This window comes from Brassica napus, chromosome A5, assembly GCF_020379485.1.
Source record: "Brassica napus cultivar Da-Ae chromosome A5, Da-Ae, whole genome shotgun sequence".
NCBI lineage: Eukaryota > Viridiplantae > Streptophyta > Magnoliopsida > Brassicales > Brassicaceae > Brassica > Brassica napus.
Window position 1 is genome coordinate 3,967,236 of NC_063438.1, and position 24,628 is coordinate 3,991,863.

At 35.0% G+C, this 24,628-nt stretch overlaps 5 protein-coding genes across 5 annotated transcripts; 3 read left to right on the top strand and 2 right to left on the bottom strand.

The window, feature by feature from the left end:
* LOC106450950 (TOM1-like protein 6) lies at positions 1-4,057 on the top strand. The gene is made up of 9 exons (XM_048780525.1): positions 1-265; positions 1,036-1,114; positions 1,190-1,288; positions 1,381-1,494; positions 1,762-2,075; positions 2,168-2,249; positions 2,332-2,417; positions 2,525-2,788; positions 2,869-4,057. Exons 1-9 carry the CDS (start codon positions 147-149, stop codon positions 3,893-3,895), a joined length of 2,184 nt encoding a protein of 727 aa, XP_048636482.1. The 5' UTR covers positions 1-146; the 3' UTR covers positions 3,896-4,057.
* A 428-nt stretch (positions 4,058-4,485) lies between these two features.
* Positions 4,486-7,315, bottom strand: LOC106449228 (alanine--glyoxylate aminotransferase 2 homolog 2, mitochondrial). Its single transcript, XM_013891018.3, has 8 exons — positions 6,774-7,315; positions 6,222-6,452; positions 5,989-6,159; positions 5,767-5,910; positions 5,517-5,693; positions 5,064-5,289; positions 4,869-4,982; positions 4,486-4,778 (listed from the first exon to the last, which is right to left on the bottom strand). The coding sequence occupies exons 1-8, from the start codon at positions 7,002-7,004 to the stop codon at positions 4,648-4,650; spliced, it is 1,425 nt and encodes a 474-aa protein (XP_013746472.2). The 5' UTR covers positions 7,005-7,315; the 3' UTR covers positions 4,486-4,647.
* Positions 7,316-8,763: 1,448 nt separating this feature from the next.
* On the top strand, positions 8,764-10,659 carry LOC106453409 (PRA1 family protein B4-like). Its single transcript, XM_048781115.1, has 2 exons — positions 8,764-8,796; positions 9,019-10,659. The coding sequence occupies exons 1-2, from the start codon at positions 8,764-8,766 to the stop codon at positions 9,604-9,606; spliced, it is 621 nt and encodes a 206-aa protein (XP_048637072.1). The 3' UTR covers positions 9,607-10,659.
* Positions 10,660-10,905: 246 nt separating this feature from the next.
* On the top strand, positions 10,906-11,962 carry LOC106450949 (dehydration-responsive element-binding protein 2E-like). Its single transcript, XM_013892776.3, has one exon. The coding sequence runs from the start codon at positions 11,137-11,139 to the stop codon at positions 11,878-11,880; it is 744 nt and encodes a 247-aa protein (XP_013748230.2). The 5' UTR covers positions 10,906-11,136; the 3' UTR covers positions 11,881-11,962.
* Positions 11,963-20,904: 8,942 nt separating this feature from the next.
* Positions 20,905-23,115, bottom strand: LOC106454644 (polyadenylate-binding protein 2). The gene is made up of 5 exons (XM_013896754.3): positions 22,820-23,115; positions 22,712-22,751; positions 22,462-22,523; positions 21,916-22,358; positions 20,905-21,836 (listed from the first exon to the last, which is right to left on the bottom strand). Exons 1-5 carry the CDS (start codon positions 22,862-22,864, stop codon positions 21,746-21,748), a joined length of 681 nt encoding a protein of 226 aa, XP_013752208.2. The 5' UTR covers positions 22,865-23,115; the 3' UTR covers positions 20,905-21,745.
* Between the last annotated feature and the right edge of the window lie 1,513 nt (positions 23,116-24,628).

Sequence of the window (24,628 nt, forward strand, 5' to 3'; positions counted from 1 at the left end):
TTCTTTTTCTTATTTTTCTTCTTCTTCCTTCCTCCTTAGATAGAAAAGCAAAGATTCCCGCTGACTCCGTCTCTCTCTCTCTCTCTCTGCGCTGGAAAAAAAGATAGAAGCCGCAGATTATTCGTCTCCTCTCTCTCGGCGAAGGTATGGCGTCGTCTTCAGCTTCGGCTACGGTGGCGGTTGATAAAGCAACGAGCGATCTTCTTCTAGGTCCTGATTGGACCACCAACATGGAAATCTGCGATTCCGTCAATTCTCTTCACTGGTAAAACTTTTGATCTTCGCTTTCGATTTAAGTGTTAGGATTCTGGAACTGTTTGATTGTTCTTCGGTAGAATTAGATTATGGTTTGGGTTGATTACCTAGGGGGCCGGTCCTAGGCATAGCCAGATGAAACATCCTTCTTGGTCCCTAGGTTAATATGCATAGAGGAGAAGCCCTGTAAATCCCAGGTCCGGTCCAGGGCCGGCCCTGTAAATCCCAGGTTCGGTCCAGGGCCGGCCGGTCCGGTCCAGAGCCGGCTTGTAAATCTCAGGTCCGGTCCAGGGCCGGCCCTGTAAATCTCAGAATCTCAGGTCCGGCTGGGCTGGCCCTATAAATTGCAGGTCCGGTTCAGGGTCGGCCCTGTAAATCCCAGGTCTGGTCCAGGACCGGCCCTGTAAATCCCAGGTCCGGTCCAGGGCCGTCCCAGTGTTCTAAAAGTAGGTCTAGGATTCCGCCTAAACAATAATTCTCTATAAGGCGCCTAACCACTTAGGCGCCTAGCTAGCAATTTTAGAACATTGATTGTTTTTTTGCTAGAATTTGATTTGATTATCTACAATCAGGGCCTAGGTATAGCTATAATCTAGATGATACCTTTGCCTTGGTCTCCGAAATTTAATTGGTTAATATGTACTATAGAGGTGTGGACTTAATTAAGAAAAAAATATATGTATTGATCATGTAGTTCCAGTGCACAATCATTGATTGTACTGATTGCTCTACGCTAGAATTATCTGCAATTGACGTTTTTGTGCCTATTGACTTGCTCAGGCAAGCGAAGGATGTGGTTAAAGCTTTGAAAAAGAGGCTGCAACATAAGAGCCCGAGAGTTCAGCAACTTGCACTCACGGTATTGTGACTAGGGACCTTTTGTTCTTTGGCTAGTTATTTTGTTTGGACTCTTTTTGACTCTCTTTTGTGTTAGCTTTTGGAGGCGTTGGTGAAGAACTGTGGAGATTACTTGCACCATCAAGTTGCAGAGAAGAACATATTGGGGGAAATGGTCAAGATTGTTAAGAAGAAGGTAGGTCTTGTTTAAGGGTTGTATGAATATGTTTTCCGTAGTTGTGAGTCTTCATATTGATTGCTGATGATAACTTTGGATCTTTTTTATAGGCGGATATGCAAGTGAGGGATAAAATATTGGTCATGCTGGACTCTTGGCAGCAGGCTTTTGGAGGTCCAGAGGGAAAGTATCCTCATTATTATTGGGCGTACGATGAGTTAAGGGTGAGTAACTTGCTTGAAATTTACTTATTATCGGTCACCTTTCATAGACTTGCTTGTGATAAGTTTCCAAGTACTGTGTATTAGTAAAGATAATGGTTTTCGCTGCTACACCTCTTACGGGTTCTTAACCATGTTCTAAACGAAAGTTAGTTTATAGCTGTGGAGTCTTGTTACTATGCGCTTTTGATCTACTGGAGATCTCTATATAGATGCAGATTGTCATTTGCATGGAATTCTTATTCTTATGTTTGCTCTTGTATGTGTCAGCGTTCTGGAGTCGTGTTCCCTCAGCGTTCACCTGATGCGTCCCCTATAATAACTCCACAAGTGAGTCATCCAGCGGTAAGACAGCCTCAGGGGGCTTATGGATCACCGCAAGCTGGTTATGGAGTACCGTATGCTGCTTATGGAGCACCGCCAGCTGGTTATGGACCACCTCAAGCTGGTTATGGAGTACCACCTCAAGCAGGTTATGGAATGCCTCAAGCAGGTTATGGAATACCTCAAGTGGGTTACGGAATGCCCAGTGGCTCCTCTAGAAGGCTTGATGAGGCAATGGCAAGTGAGGTTGAGGGCTTAAGGTAAGTCTATTTGTTATGTGGACTGGCAGCAGTTCTAGATTTTGTACATAGTTTTCATCAATTTCAATGCTCTTTTCTTTGTTAAACCGTAGCTTGTCAAGTATCGAGGCCATGAGGGACGTGATGGATCTCTTGGGCGACATGCTAAGCGCTGTGGATACCAGTGACCGTCAGGTATTGGAATGTGTTATACAGCTACATTGAGGCTTTGGGAACGAAATCTAATGTTCTTACCTATGTTTTTCGTATTATGTAGGCTGTGAAAGATGAGGTCATTGTTGATTTGGTCGAGCGTTGTCGTTCCAATCAGAAAAAGCTGATGCAGATGCTAACCACCACTGTGTTAGTCTTCTATTCTTCAGGAATCACTTAGTATTTAAACATATTAGAATGTGTTTGACTTGAGAGGTTCCATTGTTGTGCTAAACAGTTCTTGATTTATTTGGCAGTGATGATGAACTTTTAGGCCGGGGACTCGATCTAAATGACAGTCTTCAAATTCTGCTAGCTAGACATGACGCAATAGCTTCTGGTTCTCCTCTGCCAGTTCTAGCTTTAAAACCCGCTGATTCGAGCCCAAAATCTTCTGAAGCTAAAGATTCTAGCTCCATAGCTGGTTCTAGTTCCCCAGTACCCGCCACTGTTTCTACGGGGAAAAGCCCAGTTGATGAGGAAGACGAGGAGGAAGATGAGTTTGCGCAATTAGCTCGAAGGTCTGTTTTACAATTGGATTCAGGAACTGTGCATATCATAAACTTTTAGTATTTGACATAGAAATGCTTTGTTGTTTCAGGCACTCTAAACCACCAGCATCTGTGACTACAGACCCAGCCAGTTCAGAGTCTCATAATGCTCTTGCTCTTGCTCTGCCTGACCCGCCGCCTCCAGTTAACACCACAAGGGAACAAGACATGATTGACTTATTGAGTTTGGCATTGACGTCAACTCCTCCACCTCCATCCTCTCAACCTGCTCCTCCTCCCACTGTCTCAGATCAAAACACCCATGTCTATCCGCAGGCTGTGCCACAGTTTGAGAGCTATGTCGCTCCATGGGCACAGCCCCAGCAACCTCAACAGCAACAGCCTCAAACACATCAGAGCTATTCTCAACCACAACATCCTCAAACACAGCAGGGTTATTCTCAACCTCAACATCCTCAAGCACAGCATAGCTATCCTCAAACACAGCAGGGTTATTCTCAACAGCAACAGCCTCAAGCACAGCAAGGTTATTCTCAACCGCAACAGCAACAGCCTCAAACACAACAAGGTTATCCTCAAACACAGCCGCCTCAAACACAGCAGGGATATTCTCAACCGCAACAGCCTCAAACACAGCAGGGTTATTCTCAACCGCAGCACCAGATTCAAACACATCAAGGCTATTCTCAACCACAACAGATTCAAACACAGCAGGGCACTCATCCGCAGCAGCAAGCTCAGTTCCAGCAGATGCAACCGCAAGCTAGACCTCAGAGTCCATTTGAATATCCGCCTCCGCCATGGGCTTCAACATCAGCGAATGCATACTACACTCCACGGGCTAACGCGACTGCGTCATACACAGAGACAAGTGCCGGGAGAACACTGCAGCAGTCCAACTCATTCCCCGCGAGAGGCGGAGACCCCCAGGCTACCTCAGCTGCAAGCAATCCAGGTGTCTCTGGAGGACAGAAGCCGTTTGTGCCATCGTACAGATTGTTCGAAGATCTGGATGTGTTTGGTAGCACAGAGGGGAAGCACAATAATAAGTCTACCAACAGTAATAATGCTTCTCAGGCGCAGCAGAGTATGATAGGAGGGAGGAAAATGATTTAACATAAGTTTGCACGCTTCGTTATTTTCTCATTTGTGAATATAATGGTGTACAACTGAATGTACATTTTATTTTTCCCTCGTTTTTTTTTATCTTGTTTGATTTTAGGATTTGGTATGACATACTGAAACGATTTGATGAGACCATGAGATTTTTTATTTGTCTTCTATCTTCTTTATCCTTTTGTTGAGTTGTCTGAACTATTGGTTTTGGTGAGAAAGCTTCAGCAGATGGTGAATAATAAGGGACTTGGAAGTGAGAAGTAGGAAACTAGTCAGTTTCTTGTCTGATTATAAGAGACTTGTTTGGGTCCTGTAATGGGCAGCTGAGACTAGTATCTTAATGGCAGTTTTGCATAGTGGTCGTTAATAGTGCCATGCTTTTTAGCTATGTTTAAATGGCTGCACCAAGTCTCTCATGAGGTTTTTGTTCATGGGACAACTCAAATGATAGTGGAATAGAACAGGAACAAGTATGTTAGTGAAAGACCAGGATCTGAAGCTAATTGATGATATTGTCAGGTGGTATGAGCAGGTCCGATTCAGATGTTCCTCCTGTTCTGATTATCTCTGTTTACGACAATGACCTGATATGTTTGTATCAATGTATTCATTTTGTAGCTTAAGATGGAAGAAAAAAAAAGTTTTACATAAAGAAAAATATAGTGATTGAGAAGCAACGAGATGTTGGTCCATCAATCATTTTGGTTGTTTAAGTAAAATTACAAACTTATTTTGTGTTTTATTTCTCTTCTTCACATCTTGGACACTGAATAGTCCATGGCTTCCACGAGATAATCTGCGTCGTCCTTAGTGAAGCAGAGAGGTGGTGTGATTCTAAACACGTTTCCAAAGAAGCCTCCTTTCCCAACCAAAACACCAAGCTCTGTAAAAAAAACATTTTTTCATAAATAAACATTTTTTATGTTTGCTAGTTTCACATGAGAAGACTAGAAAAAACGCAAAACCAACAAACCTTTCATTTGATCCATGATGTGAAGAGTCTCGGCAGTTGCAGGAGTTTTAAGTTTGCGATCACTCACCAGCTCTACTCCAAGCATCAGTCCTCTTCCCCGTACATCCCCAATAACTACATTACATAAGCATATGCATAAACACAAAGTTCAAGACCAAACTATATATGAAGAGAGAACGTGTGAGAGAGATTTACTTTCGTGTTTCTCTTTCAGCTGATCGAGTCTTCCTTTGAGATAAGATCCGACCATTGACGCATTTTCCTGAAGCTTGTCTTTCTCAATCACATTCAAAACAGCTAGACCAGCTGTAGTAGCCACAGCATTCCCACCAAACGTGTTGAAGTAGCATCGACGTGTCAATACTCTTGCAATCTCTGGAGTTGTCACAACTGCCCCCAAAGGAAACCCATTCCCAATCCCCTGTTTCCGCATCATCAAATAAACAAACAAATCAACACTTTTAACCAGTGTTCTAAAAATCGGTCTAGGCTCGAATATGAACGAAACGATTTTTTCAGATATTCAAAAAATCGGCATAGGCGCCGCCAAAACAATAATCTTCTATAAGACAGCTAACCACTGCCTAGCAGTTTTTAGAACATTTCTATTATCATTATCAAGAGAACTAAAGTTGGATCAGCTCCAACCTTTGCCATGGTTACTATGTCAGGGACAACATTGTGAGCCTCAAAGCCCCAGAAATCGCCGGTTCGAGCGAAACCAGACTGTACTTCATCCGCAATGAACAACCCTCCAGCTTTCTTTACAATGTCGTAAGCTGCTGATAAATAGCCTGGAGCTAGCTCCACAATTCCTCCAACACCCTATTCACATAGGATATTGTCAATGATGAGAGTTGTTACAATTTTTTAAAACTTGTGTTATTATTAATGTTACCTGTATAGCTTCAAAAACAAAACCAGCAATGTGTCCGGTCGTGCCATATTGGATAAGATCGTGCAACTCTCTTGCATACTTTTCTCCATCAGAACCAAACACACCTCTATATGGATCAGGGTTCAAAGCGTGATGAGTTCCAGTCTATCCACCAGCCAAAAAACAAAAACAAATATTAGATTTGAATATTAGTTCAAGAAACAAAAGACTCTTAGTACGCACCTGAACCACGTTGAACTTCCACATGCTTTGACCAGTAGCACCCATTGTTCCAGCAGCATTCCCATGATACCCGTTTCGAATCGAGACAATGTCTTGATATCCAGTATATAACTTAGCCATCATGAGTGCTAACTCATTAGCCTCCGTCCCTGAGTTAGTGAAGAACACAACCTGTTCCAAATTTGGATCAGACAAGACACACAAAAGAACATAACATGCATGTGTTACGTTACCTTGAGATCACCAGGGAGTTTAGAAGCGAGAGCTTCAGAGAAGTCAGCAATGGCATGGTTAAGGTAAAGAGTGGTAGGATGCTGGAGACGTTTGATTTGGTCGATGACTGGTTTAACCACATGAGGGTGACAATGCCCACAGTTCACAACTGCGATACCAGCAAACGCATCTAAGTATCTCCGACCACTCTCGTCGAATAGATATTGCATCTTCCCATCCACTATGTTCAACTGCAACTCCAAAAGGAAAAATTAAAAATAAGAAAAATATTTGTTTGTTTAACTTAATCAAAACAACAAAGAAGATTCAACAATGATTTAGATTCCACTATAGGTCAGAGAGTATAATATACTAACAGTAATAGTTGTAAGGTGCGGATCCGAATAGTAAGATGCAAAATGATCTGAATAGTAACAAAAGCATATAGATGGAGATTTTTGGTATTATTACTATTGTGGTGCAATTTGGTTTTAGCCGTTACCATTAGTTCGAAAACGCTATAATATATGTATATATATTGTATCCCAGAGAGACATGATCAAAAACGTTACAGGCTTTTTGTAGAGGCAAGACGTGTAAGAGCTAAGAAACTCCTTCCTTTGGTTAAGGATGACATCAGCGGAAGGACCTGTATACGGCGGCGGGATGTACTCAAACGGCGGGAGCCTCCCAAGAAATTCGTCGGAAGCAGCCATTGCCGTCTGAGACGTCGACGAGATGCATCGTCGCAGGAGGGAAATGGGGATGTTTTGGAACGTACTTTTCGCCGAGAATCTCTGCATCGTCTCTTATCTCTCACGATTCTCTCTTGATGAAATATGAAACGTTTGGAGAGACTACGTACGAGGTACGACACTGTTTCGATGGTTGTAATGATGATGAGAAGAGAGAGATGACGTTACTGTCTATTTAAAGAGATTGATGACGCCGAACCTATATGCTTACGGCTTACGGAACTTGATTTGACAAATTGGCCTTTTTAACGCATAACTGAAACAATTAGATTATTTATTAGACTATGTTTTAAACACGTACGTTATATGGAACCATAAAACTAAATTCTGAAAGCCAAATTTTAAAAATTCAAATTTCTAAGCCATATCTTCTAATAATTTATTTTTAATGGTAAGAATCTCAGCAAAATAGCGTATTTCTAAAAATATTTGAATATTTAACCTATTAAAACGAGTTCGATCATTTTCAAAAAAAAAATTATTATTAATCATAAATCAGTCTCCGCAAGTTGGTAACAGAAAACAAAAGATCCTGCAAAATGAAAATATTACTATTTTGTATTCTGTGAATGTTTTTTTTTTTTTTGACAAAGACATTCAGTGAATTAGTAAACACATGGTAACCGCTGAAATGTACATCTCCACAAAACATTTCGTTCAAAACTCATTTCCACTGATATTTAACCAAGTGTTTTTTTTTTTCTAATTCTGGAAAAAAAAAACCAGTGTTTATGTTTACATCATCTTTTTTTTTTATATCAAAGATATATAGCTCAACAACTCATATTTCCCCTCACAGTTTCAGTTTATGTTACCACACATATTATCAAAAACCTATTGAAAAAGAGAGGCTAAAATTATAATGAATCTTTTTTCCGAATTTCACATATCTAAAAATAAAACGAGTAAACGCACGTTCGTACTCCCAACTCATTTTCCTCACGACAGTATAAAGCAGTGTAATGTTTAGTAGTACATGACATCAGTTGTTTCGTAATAGATTTTCTATCGTGTTCCGTATTGTAAACGTTATTATCATAATTTGTGTGTTTGGTATAGTACCAAAAAAGTCAAGTAATGCAGTGGTAAATTGGATGGGTGTCAATCGTTCATGAGATTGATCACCTACGGTCTACAACGATACTATAATTTGTTGTCAATTAAAACTTACAAACTTCAAATGAATATATTCCAAAGATAGGACACCTAAGTAGTTGTCTTACCTTTTCTTAACGTGTTGCTACAAGTCTCAAAACCATATCACAACATTGTATAATATACTATGTATCGAGATGGAGGGGGTCATATTTGTATGGGACACGTGATCTGTGCATGCAGTTGCAGTGGAGCTGCGGGTTTGTTTGTACCAATGAAATTAGTTGTTTAGATTATGCGTTGCTTTAGTATTGTAACCAATACGTCTAAATTTTAATTGCTTGCTGTTTGGCGTGAGCTAACTCACTTAGACCGATGAGCATCAAGGGATGTATCATTATATTTTCTCTATTAAATAAAGATTGAGGTCATAGACTTTGTTTTCTTTGTCAAAAGTTTGTTTACTACGCACCGAGTTTAAATCTGAATGGACGAATAATTACAGAACTGAAGACATTAGTGTGTACAAACGGTTATTGAATACATATACTCTATCAACAGCGTGTGTACAAAATGTTAATAGCATTACATGTATTGTTAGTGTGCCATATTATTTTGGTTAATGTTTTTTTGTTGTCGACTTCTAATATCCGTACATTATATTATTTTGTTAGGTAAGTTGGTTGCTACGTGTACATGAGCCTATTTTGCAATGGTGTTAGTATCGTTATTTAGCACAGGTAAAGTATGAATTAAGCTGAAATTTTCCAAATCTACCCGCAAGATATGAAAATCTTTTATCGTCAACATTTGGATATGAATACATGTGAAAACATCTTAAATATCAAATTTTATGACATTGGAACTATGAAAGATATGGAAGGACACCAAACTAATTGGTTTAGTGACTAAATCTTTTTGATCACCTAGTAGATATCTAAAAGATTATGAATTCGATTTCCATTAGAGAAAATATGATAACTATAAATTGGGCTATATACCCTCTCTTTGTTCACTTACTTGTCACGCCATCTTCTTCGATTCTTTTAAATTCAATTTGTTATCTCATACCTGCCAAACTCTTCCCGACAATGGCTTCCACGTCACGACCAATCCTCCCAATCTCCACCTCTCAAACTACTCCTACTTCAAAGTGAACTACCTCGCCGTCGCGACGGCGATCGTCGGGTTCTCTTTGGTGACTCATCCTTTCCCCCTCGCCTTCCTCCTCTGTCTCCTCGCTTCTTGGCTCTTCTTCTACCTCCTCCGTCCTTCCGATCACCCCGTCGTCGTCTTTGGGCGTACGTTCTCTGATATGGAGACGCTTGGGTGCTTGATCTTGTTTAGCGTCTTTGTGGTGTTTCTTACTGACGTTGGATCCGTTCTTGTGTCGGCTGTGATGGTCGGCGTCGCGTTGGTATGTGCTCACGGCGCGTTTAGGGCTCCGGAAGATTTGTTCTTGGATGAGCAAGAGACGGCAGCTACTGGTTTTCTCTCTTTCCTCGGTAACGCCTCCTACTCCGCCGCGCCTGCCGTCGTTGCCGCTCGTGCCTAAGTATATAATCTTGTTTTTATTTCTTATCTTTGCATGTAAGTATATGTTTTACAACTTTTGTCTAATCTTTAGCTTCTTCAACCTTTACGATCTATAACAGTCTAATTGTGTTGGAAGAGTTGGATCTGTTTTCAAGATTTGAGCTTTGTTTCTCTTGGATCTTGTTGAAATAGTAGTCGACCTTTTGTATGGGGATATCCAAAGTTATAAGTTTTTGAACCTCCCCATCATAGAAGCAAATACAATAGGTGATAATGAAGGTTCTCTAAGATGTTTCGTTGGTAACTGAGTGAAATGAGCTAAGACATGAAAACAGCAGCGTAGGATTTAAATTTTACAAGAAATGATAATTCAAAGAGAACAATGTGTTTGCCTTATTGGGTGTTTCGTCTAGGTTCTAATAAGGGACTTCTGAATTTGGCTGCTGCGATCAGTCTGAAGATAATGCTTACTTTCCAATGGGATAACTACTTTTCACATATTGTTTTTTTGCCAAGGCAATAAACTACGGTTTGAAATGGGAAGACTCCAATTAATGTCAAACCTTGAGGTAACATTGGACAGAAAAATAATCTAACTTCTCAACATATCTTTGATCTTGTCGTACCATGAAAACAGAATAAGAAAAAAAAACGATATCTTTAACTGCCAACAACATCGTTTTCTTATATAGTCACTTTAATTTCATCACTTATAATATATTTTCTATAATATATGATCTATGTATAAAGTTTATGAGTTTGGGAAGAGACCAACTTTCTTTAATAAGTGGGAAAATGTCGAATGGTAACTTGCGCCACAAGCCTGAACTTTTAAAAGGAATGTTTAGTTTGAAGTGTGAATGGCTACGAAAAAGATTTATACTATTAGGTGACAATCCACCTTAGTTGATATTTAGAGTTTTGGCTTAGGGTACAAGCCACCAATTTGACATCTTCCATAACACAAAAGTTAATAAATTATGAAAAAGTCTTTTTTTTTTGTCAAAACAAGTCTTAATCGCAAAGAAATCAAATAACATATAATATCCCAAGTTAATTTTTTTTTACTAGAAAATAACGAGCTCGGGAAGAAAGTTTCCTCCAAAAGCAAACACGTCTATCAGTTAAAAATGGAAGATGACAAAATGGTAGCTTGCACAGTAAGCCAAAACCCTAAGAAGGAAGTTATCAATTGTGAATTGTTCCCCAAAATTTTATAATATATAGTTTTTTTCCAGAAAGAACACGAACAATTCAAAGTCTTAATCGCAAAGAAATCGAATCTATATAAACTGGTAAAGGAATATAAAAAGCAAACAAATAAAATAAAATAAAAACCTTATAAAGAGCACACAGAAATCTCACGTGTCCCGCAGCTGTACATTTGCTACCAGCGCCACGCGTGTTTCCAGACGATATTTGAGACAAAGAGCTGTTCACACCTTAATCTATCAGACAGAAATTTCTAGTTTACTGTTCTTGTTTTTATATAGGTGCCTCCCGTTTTAGCTTTTCCGCATATTTGTTTTGCTGTTTCTGTGTCTAAACGATGGAGAAAGAAGACAACGGTCCAAACCAGAGCTCCTCTGCTTCTATAGAACCCTCCAGAAGAAGAAGAAGAGTCGCTGAGCCAGTTGATACGACGTTAAGTAGATGGGTGAAGGAAGAAGAGGAGGAGGAAGGGTTGAAGAGAACCCGTAGGGTTCAAGCCAAAGGTTCGAGGAAAGGTTGCATGAGAGGTAAAGGCGGACCGGAGAACCCGGTTTGCCGGTTTAGAGGCGTTCGACAAAGGGTTTGGGGGAAATGGGTGGCTGAGATACGCGAGCCTGTGAACCAACGTGGCGGAAACTCGAAGCGTCTTTGGCTTGGAACGTTCGATACTGCAGCTGAAGCCGCCTTGGCTTACGATAGAGCTGCTAGTGCCATGTATGGTCGCTATGCCCGGTTAAATTTCCCGGACGGTTTAGTAAACGGTCAGGATGATGAAATGAAGAAAACGGATGAGGCAGAGAGTTCTAGAAGCTATTGGTTAGAAACTTGCAACGTATCTGAAACAGGTAATAGCGTGGTGGTGGACAAGAAAGATGGGGAGGATTATTTATATGAAGACTGTATTGAACTTGGTCAAGACAAGATTGAGAAACTTGGTCGTATGGCTGATAACGAGATAGTGAAATCAGAGGAAGATTACATGTTTGATGGATTTGAATTGGATAAGGGACTGTTGTACAATGAACCTGGTTATTACCATGGAGGTGGATTTGATCCTTATTTAGAGCACTTCAGGTTTTAGCAAGGGTTTTTACGTTGCATCATTAAACTGTAGTTTGAAATATTTTCAGCTTTCAATTAATAATATCTTTATCTTGCTGGTAGACGTAACTAATTGGTAAACCATGTTAGAATTCTGTGGATCTATTTGTGTGTATATTAATCTGATGTTGGTCATATTACTTGCACATCTCAATTTTTTTAGTATGGATTTGGATCAATATTCGTATATTAGTTGACATCTTAATTTTGGACATATATCTGAAATCCTCATAACTCAGGGAAACATAATCATAAAATTCTTAGATATGTGAACCGCTTCTATTGTGCTTGTAGCTCATGTAACTTTTATTAACCATCCCCGAGAGAATGCAGTTCAGATGAATCAGATCTATATTTTAACCTGGAGTTTGAACTGAAATGCTACAAACTCAAAAATTGAAATGAAAAATACAGGGAAAAAAGAAGAAGATATGATATAAGAGAGGTTCATCGGTTCAAAAAATATTTCATTTCACTGGTTTAACTAGCACATGATCGATGCAAAAGTTTGGTTTGCTCAAATGTGTAGTGATGTTTATCTGTTGCACGGAAGCCAATATATTTCATTCATTTATTCATACATCTTTTAGCTGATACTAGTAGCCAACTAGCCATATAAGAGCATCCGCAATGGTGAGGTTTACCATGGAGTCTTTAGGCTTATTTTACTTTTTTTTTTTCTTTTTCTAATAGTTAAGGACTCTAATCCAATATGTAAGTCTAATGGTGAGTCTCACTTTTGGAATCCTTATTAATAAAAAAATTATATTTTAGAAAAAAGTGAAATTAACATTTTTTATTTATAACATGATTTAATAGAAATTTGAAAAGTTGTTTCTAAAAGTTATTTTTTTCAAATTTTTTTTCAATTTTCTATAGCAATTCTAATCTTTAAATGAGTTTTAAAAGAGGTTTCTATAAGTTTTTTTAAAATTTTTTTTTCAAGTTTCTATAGCAATTCTAATCTTTTAATGAGTTTTAAAAGTGGTTTCTATAAGTTATTTTTTTTTAATTTTTTTCAAGTTTCTATAGCAATTCTAATCTTTTATCAATTTTAAAAATGGTTTTTATAAGTTTTTTTTTTAATTTTTTTTTCAAGTTTCTATAGAAATATTTCTAATCTTTTAATGAGTTTTAAAAGTGGTTTCTATAAGTTATTTTTTTTTTCAAGTTTCTATAGCAATTCTAATCTTTTAATCAATTTTAAAAGTGGATTCTATAAGTTATTTTTTTTTAAAAAAAATTCAAGTTTCTATAGCAATTTTACTCTTTTAATGAGTTTTAAAAGTGATTTCTATAAGTGATCGGAAGACGTTAGCTCCGATGATGATCGGAAAAGAACTTGCCACGTCACTAAGGATTTGCTCCTTAAAACCTCTTAATTTAGGACTGCTCCTTACCAAACTGAGCTTAGTTAATATATATTATTTTATTTCAATTAATCTAGGATTATGTGCTAAGGACCCTCAAAATATACCGTTGCAGGTGGTCTAACAACTTTTAATTAGCTCGTATAAGTGGGGGGACCATAAAAGATGCTCATATATTTATAATCCATTAACAAACTTAAATTTGGAAGTATACTTTTTTTTTTGTCAACAATTTGGAAGTATACTAATCTGCAATATCCCAAAGAATGCATTTTTACGAAATACACTATCTTCAAAGAATGAGTGTTATTTAGCAGAGTTGGATTTAATAGGCCTAAGAATTATAAAGTACACGAGTAAGCCAGGAAACTGAAACCAGCCTTTTACATCGTATATTGGGCAAATGTGCAGAGCGTTTCGTTATAATAATTAAATATTATAGTGTTGCGACGCCGTTCAGCATCAGGCAGAGAGCAGCCTCGCATGACTTGCGGTCCCAGCAAAATATACAGAAGAAGACCTATCCATCCTTTGACATTATTTACTTCTCGAATACCTGATTATGCACGACTGCACGTTAGTATACAGAAACACTAATGCGATATGGCAAAGATCATATTACATAATGTTTTGTTTTTGAAAGCATATACATAATGTTTCAAAAAAATATCATATTACATAACAACAGTATAATCACTAGACCACGTTGAGAACAAATAATCACATTATATGCCATGGAAAATGATTCTGCTATAGTATAAGCTATATACTGTATACATAAGCATCGAGTCTTTTTCTTTATTTGTCTATAAGAAAATGATTTTGCTACATGCATGTATTCTCCTTTTTGTTAGTTTCAAATAGGATAGGAGGTGAACCTAAGTTCTGTCCTTTCAAATATATCGTCTACCTCCACGAAATAGTGATAGTATTTTCGGGAGTCAGCCTTCTAAAGTTATCAGTGTTACATTCAAAATAGTATAAAACGAGCTTATACTAAGTGGTACTTTTAGTGGGCACTAGTAGTTATCTATATATAAGGTCCATTTTTTGTTTGTTAAAATATCTGTAAGGTCCATTAGGATACACTTTCCCTAGTATGTACAATATACTCATAGAGAGCAACTCTTTAACTCAGGATCACAAATATATGACCACAAAATATATAAAAGGTTCTGCTAAACTTAAATTGGAAGAGAAGCAAACACATAATGCAAATTAGAAACTAAAATTTACAGATTACCAGTGTTCTCTTTTTTTCTTAAATATTATCTAATTTTAATTCAATAAAGATACATATATAGTAAGGAAAGGAGTGTAAGCGTGGATGAAGAACCATCAAGGTCCAAGAAGATAATATACGCTTAAATATAATGAAAAGGCTGAAAATGAAACCTATGAGAAGAAAAAAAACGTTACTGTATATAAATATATATATGCATGTTGGCCCACGTGGTTCATGCAGCAGAGCATATCTGTTCCCCACCTAGCCTGGCCCCAGCCAGAGGCACTACAAAGTAAGTAATTCCTAACAAATCTAAAAGCGAAGGAGAAAATAATTTGCTAATGATATTGCAACTTTGGCGAGTAAATGTACGAATACATCTACGTCACTGACTGGGGTTTCGCACTTTCTCAAAATAACTGGTTCTGAAAGTTTTGCCCGGCATTAATCAATCATGCTTTACCAAAACGCCAATAACAACACTAATTGTAATTAACAAGATACAGATACCTGTCGGTGGCTGACTTCACCGGAGAAAGAGACTAATTTTCTTTGATCAAAGAGAAAAAGGAAGAAATCAAGAAAAAGGTGGTGATATTAAAAGTGCTAAAGTGAAACTCTAAACAAAATTGATATTGATTTTTGAAGTTGTTGATGTATCTGTGAAAGCCTTTTTCACTGCAGTAAGGAGAGCCAATGAAACTCAGGATGGACAGCGCCAAAAATATCGATGTGAATGAGATTATGATGGCGCTATCCCTCCTGAGCTTTACAGATTCTTCTCTACTTTCTTTTTTCTTGTTACTAAAAATGAAAAATGATAAAGAGACTTGAGAGGAAAGTGATGAAGGTAAGAGGATGGGAGTGGAGAAGGAGAAGAGGTTGTGTTATTTATAGATAGATGATGCGAGTTTAAGGAATTCAAAGGAACACACGTCATCTTCTCTTCGTTGAGCATGAAATAATTCAATTGCATATTTTAACAGCAGTGTTTTGGAAGTATTCCTTTTTTTCTGTAACAATTTCTACTTCTAAAATTATTTATTTAAATTTTTAGCTTTTTTGGTGGGAAAATTATTGCTTTACTTATACTATATAGTCCAGATGTGATTTATTGGATCCCATATAGTAGTTTGTTTGACTTTCATTATTTTCCTCAGGTCCTGATTTACAGAAATGAAGGAGGCTAAATTCAAATACATTATAAATGCTTTTGTTGACGAATCAATTTTGGATGCATATATTCTAATACACTATGATATCGTAGTATCCTGGACTTTAAGTATATGATTAGATATCAACATTAGTATGTATATATAATTATATATTAGTATTACAGTAGTTTAATGAAATTTTCAGGGACTCAAAGATTTGTGTATATCAATGGAAAACTGAAGGTCTAAAAAACCTAGAAACCTATTGAAAGTTATATTAACTTGCTGTTGCTTTTTATTCTTCATAACCATATTTCTCTAAAGGCCGGTGAAGCTAGTCAACCATCTATTGGGGGTCAAAATTGTTTTAAGATTCTAAGAAGCCAATATTTAGTGTAAAAACTTCTAAAGCTATATTGGTAATTGTCCTTGTATGCATGTTTAAGGTCATGAGTTCAAATCAATGTATATAATTATTACCAAAAAAAATTATATAATTTATATGTTTGAGAGCCTAAAATATTCAGGCACGGCCAGTCCTGTTTGTCTACCACAAATCGTTGATTCGAGATTCAATATATGTAACAATTTATACATCTACAATAGAGATGTATAAATATTTAGTGTTAATGATTTTGTTAACAATTCATATAATTAAATGAATGTTAATGATTTTGTTTTGTTTTTTCATTTTACAACATTTGATTTTTTTCGACATTAGACTCAGAAATTCGTACATAATTAATCTGAATATTTTAGGATCAGGTGAGGGCGTCCCCTTTTTGGAGCAACGTCCATATGTTCTAAGTAGCAGGAGAACTCCCAAATATAAGAAGAATAAAATACAAAAATACACACAAGAATAATCAATAGATATATGTACAGAAATCTTTTTTTTGGGGTGAAAGTACAGAAATCTTTTATTGGCTGAGTTTACAAATATTCAATCAGACATAATTCAGTTTCATTTGGCTAAGCTTTTCTTTAGGTCTTTATCATAGACAACAGCTCTCAATCAAATAGCCGCTTATATTAATGCTAAAAAGATTTTGGGAAGCACATAAATAAATGAAGAAGAAAGATAGCTGATAATTAGTTGGAGTGTTATTTTGCTATACATGAATTATGTAGTCTCTACACAGTTGTGCACTTGTTCTCTTGTGGTGTCACGACATTGAATTTATGAATACAGCTATGAGCTATCTTAATTATGGATATATATTTATTTTTTTTGATCGAAAAATATACTCCCTCCGTTTTATATTAAGTGTAGTTGTAGAAAATATTTTTTGTTACAAAATAAATGTTATTTTCGACTTTCAATGCAAACTTTATTAATTTATTCAGCAATTTATTTTTTATTTGTTGAAATTTGGCTAGATGTATAGGTAATATTGTTTTTATATAAAAAATATACAAAATTAATTATTTCATTAATATGTGTGTACAAACTTAAAATGAAATATAGATGAATATAAGTTTTTTTCCTTGGTATATTTTTGCATGTATAGTAGCTTCAGTCAAACCGAGGTTGGTAAGAATATTAGTATTTACATTCACAATTTTACATCGCGTTTAGAACATTATGAATAAGGGCTTGACTGGTTCAAACACATCGATAACGGTTACGGTTGCAGGAGTTTGCGGATGCGGATGGTTGCGGTTTCTAGCGATTTTGAGATATTTGTACGACTGGTTCTGCAGTTAAAAATTGGTGTATTTACGAGAAGCTTATGACTGGTTAACTACCCAATGCAACAATAGTTAAATAATAAATTAACAATATTTACATTTTATATAATCATAAAAATATCAAGATTTATAATATTATAATATATATAAAAATTATATTTAGAAAGTTATAGTTTTAAATTTTTGAAAATTATAGAAAATATTTTTAAATTTTTTTACAATATTAACTAAAATATAATAGATATATTTTAGTATTTTTATAATTCCAATTTAAAATTTTTATTGAATATTTTTATTTTTGGTATTATATTGCTTAAGAAAAAATTATCCTGCAGCAACCGCCCGCAACTGTAAACGATAGCTGAAACCATCTTTTGATTTTATGAGATTTAGAGCAATTTAAAGCAGTTTAGAACGGTTTGAGTGATTGTTGCAAAACACCAACAACCGCTAACAATCACAAAAATTGCGTTTTGCGGGTATAGCGGGGAAACCAGTCATACCCTAAATCCTATACACTTGATTTGGGATATAATGTTATTAGAATATTTGGCGTTCAAGGGATAAATAGATGTCATACCCTAAATCCTATACACTTGATTTGGGATATAATGTTATTAGAATATTTGGCGTTCAAGGGATAAATAGATGTTAAAGGCTCGAGTGAATCAAATTGACATCGTCATGACAATCTAATTTTCTGATGTTATAAAAGAAGTAAAGAAGTGATTGTTTGGAAATCTGGTTGTTGGCTTTTTAAACTATATAATTTGTTACTGTAAATTAATGGTTGTACCATAATAGAAAGAAAGAGTCAACTTCACGTTTCTATCAATTTCATATTTTATTTTAGGATTACATATAATTACTTTCAGAAAAAGAGACTAAACAATCAAAACAAACAAAAAATTTTTTGTAACAAACTTTTATGACATTTGGTTTAAAACCATTACAATTATGTTTCTAACTAGCAACGAATTATCAAAAATCCACCTTAAATATTTAATCTTAAATAAACTATATCAATAATTTTGGATAACAATACCTATGAATTATAAAATCATGAAAGTTTAACCGGTTAAAGTGCGATTTTAAATAGTTAACCAAATGATTAATTAAGCTTAAGAATATCATTTTTAACAGTTTTATGCGTATTAGAATAAAATAGAAAAATAACAGATAAGAATAAAAATATAGGAATGATGAGGAATAACGAAAAGAGATTATTCATTATCAATTTAACGAAGAAAAAATTTGTTCTATTTTACTTTACAATTAAAAAAATGAAAAAAAAAATTATTCTGGTAAAATAATAGAAATATTAAAAACTATACTATTTTTCTTGATTCCTTTGATTCTTTTGGTCACCGCTCACCAGTTACACCCATGTGAACTTATTGTATTATTTATAATCAAGAATTTGAGACACCCAAAAATTGAAATATCTTCTATTTTCATCAAGTGTTTGTTTCTATGGAACTTTAAAAATCTTTAAACGAAGCAATTCATAGAATCAGGATAGTGGGGGAAGCCTCCATATAAAAGGAAACAATAAACATTCAAAAGTATAATTGGCCGAAAATTTGCAAAGACATTCACTCTGACAAATTTAACTTCATCTGATCAGCTTTTCGTTAAAATGGTCATCATCCGCACATTCTTCAATCAATGGGGGTCTTCATCACTTTATATACGTCAGAAAGAAAAAACGAAGAACGAGTTTCTTCGATAAATCCAAAAAGGTCGAGATATGATAGAGGAAATAATGGGAGGAAATCGAAACAATTATTGGAGCGTCATTTCAGGGCGGCTTTATGATTCTTTCCTGCCAACTTTGCAGTTACTCCACCTTCTACTTCGTGACACAGAATTTAATATACACAGCTTTTCATGCACATGTTGCTTTAGGGTATGACGATAACCATATTTCGAAATTATCAATAACTTAACTGGTGATATAATTAGCAACGGACCAACATCAAATATAGCTGTTGAATCAATAAACTCTTTTTAATCAAAAAGACTTATGTAGCGGTAATGTAGAATGGGTTTAATTTATACAGACAAGAAGAGAATATCAATGACTAACACAATTTCGAATAATTTCATAAGATTTTAGACATTGCTCCAAACAACAAGAACTTGAAGAATTTTATATTTATTCATATTAAAACCCCCCCCCATTTTTACAACAAGTGTGACTCAACTCAAAATGTTTTGAAATCACAAATCTTTTGTGCTAAATAATGAGCATTTTCTTGAAATCAATTAAGGTTCTCGAGAGCAAAACCATGATGCCATACCTTTGTCGAAACTTCAACTTAGTTTTCATCTGGAATTGATCTAAAGTTGATGAATTAACATCTTTCCCGAGGCTAATTAATCTATACCATTAAATTGAAGGACATAGTTATGGTCAATAAAAAATGATTCAGCAGTAAAGTACTAGTCAAAAGTACAAAAAAAAAAAAAAACACTAAGAGCATTTCCAATTCAATACCTTATTTTAAGGAAGCAAACTTCAAATGAATTTTTGAGGAGTGAATGCTCTAACCATGAATCGTTAAAAAAATCTTTAATAATTTATTCAGTTGTATTATAGTCATTACTATTAACAAAAATTACTAATAATGATAAAACTTCACAAATACAAATAAAATATACATTTAATATATTATACAACACACAATATTTTAATATTATAATAAAAGATAATATAAATCATATATAATAAAACAACAACACACACACACAAATTTTAAAAAGTTACATATAAAATACCAAATTACTCAAGCATTATGTAAAATTTAAGTGTTTATGCCATTTGCTTAATTTTTGTTAAGTTTGCTAATGTGTTTTTATTATATGTAAGCTTTATTTAATGTATATTTTTTTATTGTATGAACTTTATTTTAATGTTATGTAATATTTTTTCTATTTATTTTAATTTGGTGTACATAGGTTATTCTAAATAAAGTTTAGTACATGTATTTGTGAAAAGAAATAATTATAAAGACCAAAAATAAAATAAAAAGTAGTTTTAAGATTTTGAAGTGAAATTTCAAATTTCACTATTCAAAATCTCAAAATTTGAAGATTTGAAGTTGAGAGTGAGATGTTCTAAAAGCAATTATATTTGAAAAAAGATTCTATTTTTTCTTGTAAAAGGTTAGAGGAAAAAATAGTTCCAATTTTAAATCAAATGATACGAAATAAAGAAGATTTAGAAGTTAACAAAAGATTAATTGAAAGTTGAGTGAATCAGCTGTACAATTGAAGAGGAATATAACAAAGAAAGAGAAAAGATCTAAGGAGAGTTTCAACTATAGTTGATTCCATACATCAGGAGCTCCAGGCAAACACCAATCTATACAATCGGAGTAACTACTTGGATTCAAGACTTGGTCTTCTTTCAATGGCCCCCATTGCTTTCTGTAAATCGAAGGGTAGCCGTCTTTTCTATACTCCGATAATTGTGTAATGTTTATCATCTGCATGTTAATGCTCGCCTTGTTAACCCATCAAACACATCTTCTACGACTCCCATCATTTTTGGATCCCACTCTTTTCCATTATATCTTTCTTTATCCATTAAACTAGTTACTCTGTAGCAGTTCTGGTTAGATTTCCCTCCCCATTATTCAGCCCTGCATAAATGCATATCTTTCTACTTGCTATCTTGTATAAGAATGTTGACCAAATAATACAACATCACAATCTTAGTTTGGCATTGCGAGCATATGCATCAAAAAAGTACCTCACTGAACGTACACGACATAATTTTACTGAACATCAAAAATACAAGAGAGAATATTCAGCATACTATTTAGTTTCCAATATCTTAAAACTATTAAAATATTGGAAACTAACTAGTTAATATATTTTCACTACAACAGGAAGAAGAACCAATGTAGTTTTGGTTGTTGTCAAGTTTTGAATTTTGATTAACATCGATCATATATACGAGCTAGTTTCTTACATATTTTTTGTTTTTGAAGAAAAGGAGTACCAACCATGCATCAGCATACTATTTAATTTACCTACAGAAGTCAACTTTATAGTTGCTGGCTATGCTGCATGGAAGAACCAAGTTTTTAACCAGTACAACACTTCCACTTTATCTAAGATTCAGATTTTTATTTCTCGCATCGATCAGCCAACATACTTTTGTAGACAAGATATCATCAAAACAGTTCCGTAGTATTTGATCCCTGTTAACAATTTTTCAAACCACCAAAAGAAAACTATACAACTTAGTTTATTAAAGAAAAGTTCATAATCTGATTGAAGCATAAACACTGCAGCCAAAATAGCATAATATATGTTTTTTTTTTATAAATAGAAAACAAAAATGATATAAAAAAAAACCGTTTGATGGAGCTGGTCGAGAAACAAGTAAAAATATTAGCCTTCGTTGGTTTTAGACTTCGCCATCTTGCGAGAAGCCATTGCTTTATTATAATGAAGACGGGCCTTTTCTTGAAATTGTGGAGACCTGCAATAATACCACAAAATTAAAAACAAGACAAATCCGATAACAAGGATAAATAGTCACAATAAGAAGTTTGACGTACATGCGCCTGACTTTGCCACCACCAGTTCGAAGATTCCATCTGTACAGTCTCTGACGGCCGGCAGCATAGCTAGCACGACAGATTTCACAGCCATTAAAGTTAAAGTGGGCATAGTATTCGTCTCTAAGTCTAGCCATTGTAACCAGAAGCTTATGACCTCCCAAGTCGCTTCCATTGAGAGATAACGCCGCCTCAATCTCACCACCACGGTTTTTCAGATTAATAAAAGCATATCCTCTGGAAAGACCGGTTTCACACTCGATGTGAACAAAAACCCTCGTCAACTCTCCACATGAACTGAAATGTTTAGCCAATGCGCTCCTGATCTCATCCCTAGAACCGCTATTATCAAAACCCGTGACGAATATGGTATGCTCATTGTTTCCCTTTGCATCTTTAGTGCCAAAACAACACTTCTTTTTCTTCTCTGTGGTTTCTTCCGCCTGTAGACAAATAAGTAACAAACAAGGATTTCTACTTGCAATTAAAGGGATATAGATCAATCAACTAAGCATTTGTACAAATATTATTAAGACAAAACATCACCTGCTTCTGCTTCTTCCGATTATTAACTTCTGTCTCCCAATCATCGAACTCTCTTTTGTATGCTAAAAGAAAAAAGAGACACAAGTTCAAAATTTACAGAATGTAGTTCCGGATAACCTAATTTTCTTCTATAACCACGTAAAAGTAAACATGAGCAGAGGTAATATATGCGTCAAAAAAATAAGAGTATCATTACACACAACAAGAACTATGGCATAGCAAAGAACGAGAAACTCAATTATTTTTTTACCCTTTTGCAAAGGATCTATGGCTTCATCAGAGGCTTCAGCCTAAAAAACAAAACAATAAATTATTAATAGGGAAGAAAAAAAGTGATTAAGAAGAAGAAGAAAATTACATGGGTGGATGAAGTGGAGCATCTCTTGAGCTTGCTCTCGTCCATGGATTAATTTAAAAGAGAAGAGAGAGACTGAGCGCGGTTTTGGTTTGTTTCAATAGGGAGGTCGAGGAGATAGCATCCCTAGAAGATCGTCTCCCTTATATATTGGGCGGTGTGAACTGGGCTTTTGCGGGCTTTTGTATGTGATGTCAAGTTGGACATGCAAGTTTTAATGTTTAACTGGATCTCTATCCGTGCAACCGCACAAATTTTTGTTTTTATTTATTTTTATATAAATATTTTGTTTTCAATTCTAAATTGGTATATATTATAATATATATGTATCTATCAATTTTTAAAACATAATAAGTTTACGGTATATTTTTTCATTAAATAAATTGTTTCAAACCTTCATATGTATTTGTATATTCTTCTATATATATATTTGCAGATTATTATTTCATTATTAACATCGTAACTATATATATAAAATAAGTAAAATATTGTTTTATTGCCATATTCAAAATATTGTAACATTTCACAAATTTAGAAAGTTTAAAAAAAAATTAAAATTTTCGCTTTATAGAATTTTTTTAATAAGCGGGTTTTACCTAGAACATCTTATATTTAGGAACAGAAGGAGTACCTAATTAGACTTTTAGAGCATCTCCAATGTAAAACTTCATTTTTTTTCTCTAAAATAGAGTAAAAGTGAATATGAAATAAAAATGCTTCAATCCTACTTCATTTCTCACTTTATAATGGAGTGATGAACAAACAAAAATAAATTACTCCATTATAAAGTGAGATATGAAATTGGACTGAAATATTTTTTACTCTGTATTCACTTTTACTTCAGTTTAGAGAAAAAAATGGAGTGTGATTGGAGACTCAGCCTGAATGTTCTTGGATCTCACATCAAAAGTGGAGTTCCAAACCTCGATTTTACAATCTCCAATAAAGGTTGAATTCATCTCCTCCGCTTCTTTACCTTTCTGATCCATATAATGTATCTGAAATTGTATTAAAAAAATCTTAAGTTAGCATTTAATATTAAACAATACTACATTTTACAACGAACTGAGAACTAGATGACTTGGAACCTTAAACAGCGACCAGTGTCACAGTTTATAGGAAAAATATCCTCTCGATTTCTCTACACAATTTGAGTATTCGTTCCAGTTGTTGCTTGATAACGTCCTCCGGTAAATCATGGTCAACCCCTCTCACGAAAAGCACTCTCCGGCCGCAACTACCAATTGGAAAAATAAAAAGTTACATACCGATAAAACATGGAAAAAGCATTTTACTTGTTAAAAAGCCGCGCAAGATGTAAAGCAAAAAGTAAATATTGTAGGGACTAAAGCATTTTACATGATATTGTCGAACATATATAATTGTAGGGATAAGCTAAAAAGTAAATAGAATTTTATGAGAGTGCATTATTCACCCACTTAAAATTTGAGAGAATGAAAGACTGTTAGAATGCAAAAACCTTCAAAAAATGAGAGGATAAGAACCTGTTAGAGATGCTCTAAATTCAAAAAAAAAAAGCCAATGTTGCTGGAGAAAAACTTCTAATGCACAAAAGAAAAGATTATTACAGGAAATTGGCCTACCTATTTTGTATCTCGAAGAAACTCAAACATAATATATCTACCATAAGGCTTTGAATGTTACAAACCGTCTTGTTGCACTGCACCGCAATTAATAATAACAAAAATCTTTACATATATCATATATCTATACGTTTTTATAACTGTAAGAACCGCACCGAAATTGAACCGCTTGTCCCGCACCGTTCAATCCGCAATTACCATCCAGAGC